Here is a 12,279-nt window from a genome sequence, read left to right as displayed (position 1 = left end):
GGTTTGTTACATAGGTAAACATGTGCCATGGTGGTTTGCTGCACCTATCCACCCATCACCTAGGTGTTAAGCCACACATGCATTAGCTATTTATCCTGATGCTTTCCCTCCCTCTGCCTCCCTGACAGGGTCCTGGGTGTGTTGTTCCCCTCCCTGGGTCCATGTGTTCTCATTTTTTAGCTCCCACTTATGAGTGAGAACATGAGGTGTTTGGTTTTCTCTTCCTGTGTTAGTTTGCTGAGGATAATGGCTTCCAGCTTCATCTATGTCACATGATCTTGTTCCTTTTTATGGGTGCAGAGTATTTTGTGCTGGCAAAACTTGATACCTATATGTGGAATAATGAAACTAGACCCTTATCTCTCCCCATATACAAATATCAAATGAAAATAGATTAAAGACTTAAATCTAAGATGTCAAACTATGAAACTGCCATAAGAAAAGTTTGGGGAAACTCTCCAGGGCATTTGGTCTGGGCAAAAAGTTTTTGAGTAATACCCCTCAAGCACAGGCAAACACAACAAAAATGGACAAATGGGAGCATATCAAGTTCAAAAGCTTCTGCACAGCAAGGGAAACAACACAGTGAAGAAGCAACCCACAAAATGGGAGAAAATGCAAACTGATAATCTGACAGGTGATAACTAGAATATAAAAGCAGTCCAAACAACTCTATAGGAAAAAATCAAATAACCCACTTAGAAAATGGGCAACAGATTTGAATAGACATTTCTCAAAAGAAGACATACAAATGGCAAACAGGCATATGAAAAGGTGCTCAGCATCACTGATCATCAGAGACATGCAAATCAAAACTACAATGAGATATCATTTCACCCCAGTTAAAATGACTTTTATCCAAAAGACAGGCAATAACAAATGCTGGTGAGGATGTGGAGAAAAGGGAACCATGGTACACTGTTGGTGGGAATGTGAGGAGAACAGTTTAGAGGTTCCTCAAAAAACTAAAAAGGGAGCTATCATGTAATTCAGCAATCCCATTGCTGGTTATATACACCCCCAACTCCCAGAGGAAAACACTATATGGAAGAAATGGCTCTACTGCCATATTTGTTGCAGCACTGTTTACAATAGAAAAATTTGGAAGCAACCTAAGTGTCCATCAACAGAAGAATGGATACAGAAACTGTGGTACTTATACACAGCAGAATACCTATTCAACCATAAAAGAGAGATCCTTTTATTTGCAACAACGTGGATAGAACTGGAGGTCATTATGTTAAGTGAAATAAACCAGGCATGGAAAGACAAATGTCACACGTTCTCACTTATTTGTGGAATCTGAATGTCAAAATAATTGTACTCACGGAGACATAAAGTAGGATGATGGTTACCAGAGGCTGGGAAGAATAGTGGGGGTCTGAGGGTGGGAGTTGTGGATGGTTATTGGGTTCAAAACATAGTTAGAAAGAATAAATAAAATCGAGTATTTGATATCACAACAGGGGCGCTATAGTCAATAACAATTTAATTGTATATTTTAAGAAAACTAAAAGGGTATAATTGGAGTTCCGTAACACAAGGATAAATGCTTGAAGGGATGGATACCCCATTTTCCATGATGTAATTATTACATATTGCTTGCCTTTATCAAAATATCAAATGTACCACATAAATACATATACCTACTATGCACCCACAAAAATTGCATATTTAAAAGTTTTTTTAAAAAAAGAAAAACGATAGAGGCAAAATGTCAAGAAAAAAGCAAAAACTACTAATCTATTTTGAGCCCAATATTGCTAGACTGGAGAAAATGGAGTCTTGAAGGAGTCAGAAATTGTTGCATTGCAGTCCTTTTAATCCCTCTTGCCTGTTACCAGAATTAACCATCAAGGATAGGTTGGCAATTAATCTGTGTATTGAGGTCAAGGTTTCCCAGTGCAGGGAATGGGACATACAAAGGCTTGAAAATTGGCGGAGCTAGATACTACCTAACAATGTGCAGAGTGTCCTCTTTCCCTTAGTTCTGGCAATAAATATCTGGTCATAGTCATTTTTATCTTTGACACAATCACATGAACACTAGATCTGGTGTCAGAAGACCAAGGTTGGATCCCTAACATTTCCATTAACAAGATGCTTAATATTGGACAAGTCACTTAATAATTTCAGTCCTAGTTTCCAGCATTGGCTGGATTGTTGTGAGGTCTAAATGAGAATCATCTGGGCAAATAAAATACTATTCACTTTGCAGATGATAAAACACTGCATAAATATAAGTTGCAATTCTTCCCACAGTGGGGAATTTGTGGTAGTTTTGGATCTGTGATAGTTTGAATCTGTGATTGTTTTTGGATGACATTGTTTCAGACTTTATTTGACAAGTGTTTATTAAGTACATACTATATGAAGATTATCATGGTTCTTGCCCCTATGGTGCTTTAATTCTAGCAGAGGTTGCAAGCCATGAAATTCTAACTGATATGGTAATTTATGCATTTATTTTTTTCATCATATATTCATAGAGTCCTACTATGAACATGGAATTTTGCTAGGTGCTAGATAAGTATGTCTTTAGAAATTAATCCCATTTATCTTATCAACTAATGGGATTACGTTTAAACTTATTAGTCAAGGAACTTTGTTTCTTCTTTCCTATCTTGTTAATTAAATGAATTTACTGTTTAGATCATTAATGTATTTAATGAAATCATTCAGCAAGGAAATTCTGAGATATTATGAGAGACCGTGTTAAATGTTTAAAAAGAATCAACATGTTCTATGACTAGCATTTTATGATTCTCTCACCAAATAAAGTTATGATGAAAAGAAATGAGTTTGCTTTGACCTTACTCTTAGAAGCTTCATGCTAGTTTTGAAAATGAATTGATTACAAGAGAGGCAGGACTGGAGACAAAGAAGATAGTTTGGAAGTTGTTCCAGCAGTTCAGGTGAAATATAATGGTGGTCTGGACTAGCATGTGGTAGCTGGGGTGGAGAGAAATAAATGTGTTTGAGGTATAATTCAATGGCAAAGTATAGGACTTGAGGATTTACTGGGAATGGCAGAGGAAGAATGAAAAGTGAAGCATAGCCCAGATTCTTTTAGTGCCTGGGTGTATGGAAGTATTGATTACTGATATGGAACAAAGGAGAAGGAATGATTTGAGGAAAAGTTAACAAAATGTTTCAAATTTTTTCTTTTTGAAAAATAAACATGAAGTTAATAATTAATGCCTTGGAAAAGATGAACATGATGAAAGATTTATCCTACCAGATAGTAAAATCAATTTAAAGTCTCCACTAATCAAGACAGTGTAATTCTGGTACAGACATGCTTCACAAATGTTGTGAGTTTGGTTTCAACCACCACAATACAGTGACTATTACAGCAAAGCCAGTCACATAATTTTTTTGGTTTCCCAATGCATATTAAAGTTATGTTTACACTATACTGTAGTTTATGAAGTGTGCAATAGCATTATGTCTAAAAAAGAGTACATACCTAATTAAAAATACTTTATTACTAAAACATGCCAACGATCATCTGAGCCTTCAGTGAGTCATAATTTTTTGCTGGTGGAGGGTCTTGCCTTGATTTGAATGGCCACTGACTGATCAGAGTAATGGTTGCTGGAGCTTAGGTGACTGTGACAGTTTCTTTCTTTTTTTTCCTTTCAACTTTTAAGTTCCAGGGTACATGTGCAGGATGTGCAAGTTCGTTAGGTAAATGTGTGCCATGGTGGTTTGCTGCACAGATCAGCCTATCACCTAGGTATTAAGCCTAGCATCTATCAGCTATTCTTTCTGATGGTCTCCACCCCCTGCCTCCCTGACAGGACCCAGTGTGTGTTTTTTCCCCCCATGTGTCCATGTGTTCTCATTGTTCAGCTCCCACTTATAAGTGAGAACATGTGGTATTTGGTTTTCTGTTCCTGCATTAGTTTGCTGAGGAAAATGGCTTCCAGCTCCATCCATGTCCCTGCAAAGGACATGATCTCATTCCCTTTTATGGCTGCATAGTATTCCATGGTGTATATGTACCACATTTTCTTTATCCAATCTATCATTGGTGGCCATTTGGGTTGACTCCATGTCTTTGCTATTGTGAACAGTGCTGCAATGAACATATATGTGCATGTATCTTTATAATAGAATGATTTATAATACTTTGGGTATATACCCAATAATGGGATTGCTGGGTCAAATGCTATTTCTCCTTCTAGATCTTTGAGGAATCACCACACCATCTTCTACAATGGTTGAACTAATTTACACTCCCACCAACAGTATGAAAGCATTCCTTTTTTTTTTTTTCTGCAACAAGCCAGCATCTGTTGTTTCTTGACTTTTTAATAATCATCATTCTGACTGCATGAGGTGATCTCATTGTGGTTTTGATCTGCAATTCTCTAATGATCAGTGATGTTGAGCTTTTTTTCATGTTTGTTGGACAATGAATGTCTTCTTTTGAGAAGTGTCTGTTTATGTCCTTTGCCCACTTCTTAATGGGATTGCTTTTTTCTTGTATATTTAAGTTCCTTGTAGATTCTGGATATTAGACCCTTGTCAGATGGATAGAGTGCAAAAATTTTATCCCACTCTGTAGGTTGTCTTTTCACTCTGTTGATAGTTTCTTTTGCTGTGCAGAAGCTTTTTAATTTAATTAGATCCCATTTGTCAATTTTTGTTTTTGTTGCAATCACTTCTAGCATTTTCAGCATGAAGTCTTTGCCCATGCCTATGTCCTGAATGGCATTGCCTAGATTTTCTTCTAGGGTTTTTATAGTTTTACATTTTACATTGAAATCGTTAATCCATCTTTAGTTAATTTTTTATAAGGTGTAGGGAAGGGGTCCAGTTTCAATTTCCTGCATATGGCTAGTCAGTTCTCCTAGCACCATTTTTAAAATGGAGAATCCTCTCTCCATTGCTTGTTTTTGTCAGGTTTGTCAAAGATCAGATTGTTGTAGATGTGTGATATTATTTCTGAGTTCTCTGTTCTGTTCCATTGGTCTATGTGTCTGTTTTTGTCACCAGTTCCATGCTTTTTTCATTACTGTAGCCTTGAGTATAGTTTGAAGTCAGGTAGCGTGATGCCTCCAACTTTCTTCATTTTGCTTGGGATTGTCTTGGCTATTCACGCTCCTTTTGGTTCCATATGAATTTTACATTAGTTTTTTCTAATTCTGTGAAGAATGTCAATGGTAGTTTAATGGGAATAGCATTGTCTATAAATTACTATGGGCAGTATGGCCATTTTCACGATATTGATTCTTCCTATCTGTGAGCATGGAATGTTTTTCCATTTGTTTGTGTCATCTCTGATTTCCTTGAGCAGTGGTTTGTAGTTCTCCTTAAAGAGGTCCTTTGCCTCACTTATTAGCTGTATTCCTAGGCATTTTGCTCTCTTAGTAGCAGTTGTGAATGGCAGTTCATTCATGATGTGGCAGTTCATTCATGATTTGCCTGCAGAAAAGGCCATTGATAAAATTCAACATCCCTTCATGGTAAAAATTCTGAATAAACTAGGTTTTGAAGGAACATACCTCAAAATAATAACAGCCATATATGACAAACCCACGGCCAACATCATACTGAATGGGCAAAAGCTGGAAGCATTCCCCTTGAAAACCAGCACATGACAAGGATGCCGTCTCTCACCACTCCTATTCAACATAGTATTAGAAGTCCTGGCCAGGGCAATCAGGCAAGAGAAAGAAATAAGGGGTATTCAAATAGGAAGAGAAGAAGTCAAATAATATTTGTTTGCAGATCACATGAGCCTGTATCTAGAAAACCCCATCATCTCAGCCCAAAAGCTTCTTAAGCTGATAAGCAATTTCAGCAAACTCTCAGGATACAAAATCAGTGGGCAGTTTCTTAAAATAAGAGAACAATGTAGTTTTGCTGCATTATTTGAGTCTTCCTTTCATGAAAGATTTCTTTGTAGCATGCAAAGCTGTTTGATAGCATTTTACTCACACTAGAACTTCTTTCAAAATTGGAGTCAATCCTCTCAAATCCTGCCACTGCTTTATCAACTAAGTTTATGTAATATTCTAAATCCTTTGTTATCATTTCTACAATGTTCACAGCATCTTCACAAGGAGTGTATTTCATCTTAAACCACCTTGTTCACCTGTAAGAAGCAACTCCTCATCCATTCAAGTTTTATCATGGGATTACAGCAATTCAGTCCTATATTCAGGCTCCACTTCCAGTTCTCTTGCTATTTATCCATCACATCTGCAGTTACTTCCTCCACCAAAGTCAAACCTATCAAAGTCTTCCATGAGGGTTGGAGTCAACTTCATCCAGACTCATCAATGTTTACTTCATCTGATGAATCACAAATGTTCTGAATGGCATCTAGAATGGAAAATCTTGTCTAGAAGGTTTTCAATTTACTTTGCTCAGTTTCATCAGAGGAATCGCTTTTTATAACAGCTATAGCCTTATATAATGTATTTCTCAATAAGACTTGAGACTCTAAATTAATCCTTGATCTGTGGGCTGGAGAATACATGCTGTGTTAACAGGCATGAAAACAACATTAATCTCTTTGTACAGCTCTATCAGAGCTCTTGGGTGATCAGTGGCTTTGTCAATGAACAGTAATATTTTGAAAGGAATGTTTTCTTATGAATAGTAGGTCTCAATAGTGGGCTTAAAATATTCAGTAAATCATGCTGTAAACAGACATGCTGCCAACAGACATGCTGTCATCCAGGTTTGTTGTTTCATTTATGGAGCATAGGAAAAGTTGATTTAGCATCATTTTTAAGGACTCTAGGATTTTTGGAATGGTGAATGAGTATTGGCTTCAACTTAAAGTCATCAACTGCACTAGCACCTAACAAAAGAGTTGGACTGTCCTTTTAAAATTTGAAGCCAAGCATTGACTTCTCTTCTCTAGCTATGAAAGTCCTAGATGACATCTTCTGGTATGAGGCTATTTCATCTACATGGCAAATCTATTGTTTAGTGTAGTCACCTTCATCAATTGCCTTAGCAGGATCTTCTGGATAACTTGTTGCAGCTTCTCCATTAGCATTTGATGCTTCACCTTGCACTTTTATGTTATGGAGATAGTTTCTTTCCTTAAGCCTTATGAACTAACCACAGCCAGCTTCAGACTTCTGCAGCTTCTTCACCTCTGCCAGCCTTCATTGAATTAAAGAAAATTAGAGTCTTGCTCTGGATTAGGATTTGGCTTGTGTGAATGTTGTGGCTGGTGTGATCTTCTATCCAGACCACTGAAACTTTCTCCATATCAGCAATAAGACTGTTTCCCTTTCTTATCATTTGTGTGTTCACTGGAGTAGCACTTTTAATTTCCTTCAAGAACTTTTCCTTTGCATTCACAGCTTGGCTAGCTGTTTGGCACAAGAGGCCTAGCTTATTGACGTGTCTTCTTTACTAACCTTAATCATTGTTAGCTTTTTATTTAAAGTGAGAGATGTGTGACTCTTCTTGAATTTGAACTCTTAGAGGCCATTGAAGTCTTACTAATTGGCCTAATTTCAATATTGTGTCTCAGGAAATAGGGAGGCCCAAAGAGAAGATGACACAGGGGAATGGCTGGTCGGTGGAGCAGTCAGAACACATACTACACTTATGCATTAGGTTCACTGTTTTATATGATTGTGGCTTGTGGCTTTCCAAAACAATTACAACAGTAACATCAAAGCTCACTGATCACAGATGGCCATAACAGATATAATAATAATGAAAAATTTGACATATTAGGAGAATTACCAAAATGTGACACAAAATAAGAACATGTTGGAAAAACGGTGCTGATAGACTTGCTCAATGCAAGTCTATCATTTATGGGTTGCCATAAATCTTCATTTAAAAATCATTTAAATGATTTCATTTAAAAAAAAATGCAATATCTGTAAAACACGATACACCTTGGGGTATGCCTGTACTAGAATAGACATATATATGGAACCAATTAGAAAGTCCAGATACAGATTCAATTATATGTAAACATAAGGCATATACTTATTATCACAGGAATTCTATTTCAAAATAGTTGAATATGTAAACAAAATATATGAACAAGAATGTTTCCTTCAAAGCAAAACATTAAAATTTCAATATGATAAGATTGGCCAAATAAATTATGACCAGGTATATATTGGGACCCAAGTTCATCATGTAGACATATAATTGTCATTGAAAAGGGTATAAAATATATCATTAGAGGTAAATAACAGATTAGGAAATATTTTATATAATACTATACTTATATATAATATTTTAATAAGATTTACAGAATATCCTTTGAACCCTCCTGCCACTTTGGGTAGAAAACTACAAATGCTATCCTTAAGATTCTATATAATCTACAGGGCATACAATTTCCGTTCTCATTATCATCTCTTGATTTCATTTATTTTTCTCATCTGCTGTCTGTTCTTGACTCTTCCCCATCACTACTAGAATAGGCAGCATAACCCTGGTTACTTGCTCCAAGAGACTTCATATGGGAAAATTTATAATAACATTATCCTAAATAACAAAATACCTAGGAAACATTTAAAAGTCCATTGTCAGGAGAATATGTAAATGAATTGTGGTAACCTTAAACAATGAGCTCCTGTACCATACTGAAAATAGATGAAACTCAGAAACATAATATTGATTGAGAAAAATCACAGAAGAGCTAGAGCATTTGATACTATATATATAAAGCTGGAAAGCATACAGTACTAAAAATTTATTTTTTATTGACACTTATTTGTATAGTTAAAATTTAACACAATCCAAGGAATTAAAAACACAAAGTTCAGAAAGCATTTAGCCCTGGTAGAGGTGGAAAAAGGGTAAGATTGGAAAGATGAACATGGGGTGGGTTGGGGGACAGGTTTCAATGATATAATGGTAATATTCTACCTCTTAAACTGAGTAGTGGACACACATGGATCCATTTTTTAAAAAAAATTATCTTGCATATCCTGTTTTGACAGTCACTTGTCAGATATTTTGTTGAACTATCTCTCTTTTTTGACACTGAAATATTTGGTTACAAAAGCATTGTTTCACTATCTTCATTTTTACCAACTCCTTCCCTTGGGGGCCTCACCTTCCCTAAGGAAGCCAGGTTCTATAAAGACTTACATTCCAAGAAGAAATTATGGCCCTCCATTAGGAAGCAGAAGAGAGAGTACTTCATTATTGTTTAAAATATTTTTTCTTTCGTTTGCACATACTCACATGTCCACACACATTCACAGAGTGAAACAGTCTGGGAGGATGGTCACCAAAATATTACCCTCAGTTATCTCAGCATGCTTGATTTTCATGTGATTATTTTCCTCTTTCTTTATATTTTCAAATTATTCCTAATAAACCTATATACTTCATTTTTAAGGAAGAAAGCAAATTAACCCATGCTTTGTGATTAAATTTCAAAGTGGTTTTCGAGGCTTTAAAAATCCTCAGAAGTGTTCATACACACTGTAAAATTCCAACTTAACTAAATCCATGGGTTGTTTTGATTAATTTAATTTCAGGATGGAACTAGGAGTTTAACTGGAGACTCTTTTTTTCATAGACTCTTTACAATCTTATCATTATAATCTCAGTTTTTTATTTTTTATATGCAAACTAGTGAACAATATTAATTGAAAGGCAAAATAATTTACATTTGAAAAAAAATCATTTCCATAACTTGTAGTTAGCTTTGTTTAAAGGACACTAGAGACTGTTCAGTTGATCAATACATATTTATTGAGCATCAACTCATCAACTATTGGCAGGACCTGTATTAGATTCTAGGGATAGAGTAGTGAACAAGACAAATTCCAGCCTTCATGGAGCTTATAGTAACCTGCTGGACTCATTGTACAATGTGTTTTCATCCACAATTTTATCAGCAGATAATTCTGCTGGAAGATTTTTAGTAACGAGGAATTCCTTCTGTTGCTTTCTAATGCTATTTGTTAACTAATTTTATAGTGCATTTTTATTTTAAAAGGTAGACAATATTATTCATAAAAAATTATTTTTTGTATTGAGCCAAATTTGCCCTTCTTGACTTATAAACATTAGTCTTTGTCTTGTCTTTATGGGCTTTAGAATAAATCTACCACAGTAACTTTTCCCCATCCCCGCTTTGTGGGATAGTTGATGAGGGATAGCCTTTCAAATCATTGAGAAAACTATTATGTGGCTATAAGGCTTCTCTGGATAGAACACTGCAGTTCCTTTCATCATTTCTTCTCTGACATGGTTTCAGAATTATATGCCATCCTGATTGCTTTCCTCTGGATGCCTTCTACTTTGTCACCCTTTGTTGTTAAAAATAAATTACTCCCAATTTCCTGCTTTCAGTGGAGTATCATGACCATAATTGACTGTCTGATGTGTGAGGGTCTGGTATTGTCTGAAAGCAATTACCCTGACCTTGAATTCTGCTGTACTGTAATAGCTCTGTGGAAAAACTAGGAATTTGTACTAAATCTTTATCAGCCCTAGAATATACTTAGGGAGATTTTTCAAAAATATTAGTTTATTTTCTTATTTGTCTTTTTCTCGATTGTGAAGCATACTTTATAAAGGTAGCACATACAGATGGTCTGCAACTCATGATTAAACTTATGGTTTTTGACTTTGCAATGGTGTGAAAGCAGTGTATGTTCAGTAGAAACTGTACATCAGATTTTGAATCTTTTCCTGGGCTAGCAACATACCCTATAATAGATACTGTCTCATGATGCTGAGCAGTGGTAGCAAACCACAACTCCCAGTCAGCCACAAGATCACAAGGGGTAAATAACCAGTATTCTACAATGTACTGTTACCAGATGATTTTGCCCAAGTGTAGGCTAATGTAAGTGTTCTGACCACATTTAAGGTAGGCTAGGCTAAACTATGCTGTTTGGTAGGTTAAGTGTATTAAATGCAGTTTCTACTTACGGTATTTTCAACTTACTTTGGGTTTTTTTGTAAAGTTGAGGAGGATCTGTAGCAAAAATAAAATATGATTAATTGTGAATTTCATCATGCAGAATTTCACAGTCTTCTCCAGCAGACTGTGAACTTCTTCAGAGCAAGGATTATGTCTCATTAGTTTAAAAAAAGTCCAGCATTTAGCACATAATTTATATATATATAACATATAAATATGCTATATATATTCTACATACATATAATAGATGCCCAATAAGTATTTGTTGACCAGTTAATGCCTTATGTACAAGAAATTAAAATCTTATAAAATGAAATAAATTCTAATTTTTAGAATATATCAAAGAATCAATCATATAGAACTGGACCTATAATTTATCCTAACCTGAAAAGAGTACCTTAGTATATTAGTTAATGGTATTTACAAGGAAAAATACTAGTGTGCTGGATGGCAAGACATTTAACTCTAAATGACAGAAAACCCAATTAGCAATGGCTCAAACTGTAAGAATGTTATTATTTATGTAAGAAGAAGACTAGAGAAACTGGCCCTGGGTCTGTTTGAGCAGCTCAATGATATCATCAATGTCCCAGGCTCTTTTTATCCTTCTGTTGCTATTCTTGGCTTGTTACCTTTTTGATCTGAAGATTCTTGCCTTATGGTCACAAAATGCTTGCCCTATCTCCAGATATCAAAACTGCATCCAAAGAGAGGAGCCTGGGGATGGCCTTGGCTCTGAAAGAGCCTCCTTATATGCTTCTTCCCTGGGGAAAAATGTTTTTCCACGAGCCTTTTAGCAAACTTCGTCTTACATCTAATAGGCCAAAGTTGAGTTATATGGCTGTCTCCAGGAGGCCGGGAAAGGAGTAGAGTCTTGGGAATGACTGTTGATTAGTTAACCAACAGTTTATGCCACAACTAGATAATAGAGATATATTACAAAAAAAGGGCAATACCTTTACTAATTCAGTAATAAATTCAGTCCTTTTAAATTATGAGGACTCTTAAAAATATCACTGATATTGGATTTACATGATTCTATAATTTATTCAAACCGATGAATCATCAGCTATCAATCACTTTGGAAAGAACTAATTAACCTGATTATCTTTTCTAGTTTTTATAAATTAAACAAGGCTGTTTCTTCATCACAAAGCTGTTTTTATTTTTTCTTCTTTTCAGGAGTCCTATCCAAAGAAGAGAAATTACACTATGGAAATTGTACCATCTGCTTCTCTGGATACATTTCCTTCAGAAAATGAGAACTTTCTGTGTGATCTCATGGACACAGCTGTTACAAAGAAACCTTGCTCCTTAGAAATTGCAAGGGCACCTTCCCCAAGAACTGGTAATATCTCTTACTCACAATTGGCCTGATTCAATTTACTTGC

General features: G+C 35.6%; 1 protein-coding gene across 6 annotated transcripts in view; it reads left to right on the top strand.

Annotated features, from left to right (window-relative positions):
* Nucleotides 1–12,279, top strand: part of ANKS1B (ankyrin repeat and sterile alpha motif domain containing 1B) — a 1,280,047-nt gene that overhangs the window by 494,781 nt on the left and 772,987 nt on the right. For all 6 annotated transcript variants that reach the window (XM_054442265.2, XM_054442272.2, XM_054442264.1 and 3 more), the window contains exon 10: nucleotides 12,071–12,236. In XM_054442265.2, the coding sequence (XP_054298240.1) occupies nucleotides 12,071–12,236 (166 nt within the window). The remainder of the gene's footprint in view (nucleotides 1–12,070; nucleotides 12,237–12,279) is intronic.

Source organism: Pongo pygmaeus, chromosome 10 (assembly GCF_028885625.2).
Source record: "Pongo pygmaeus isolate AG05252 chromosome 10, NHGRI_mPonPyg2-v2.0_pri, whole genome shotgun sequence".
Taxonomy (NCBI): Eukaryota; Metazoa; Chordata; class Mammalia; order Primates; family Hominidae; genus Pongo; species Pongo pygmaeus.
Note: the sequence above shows the minus strand (reverse complement) of the source record. Positions and strands in the feature narration are given on the sequence as shown.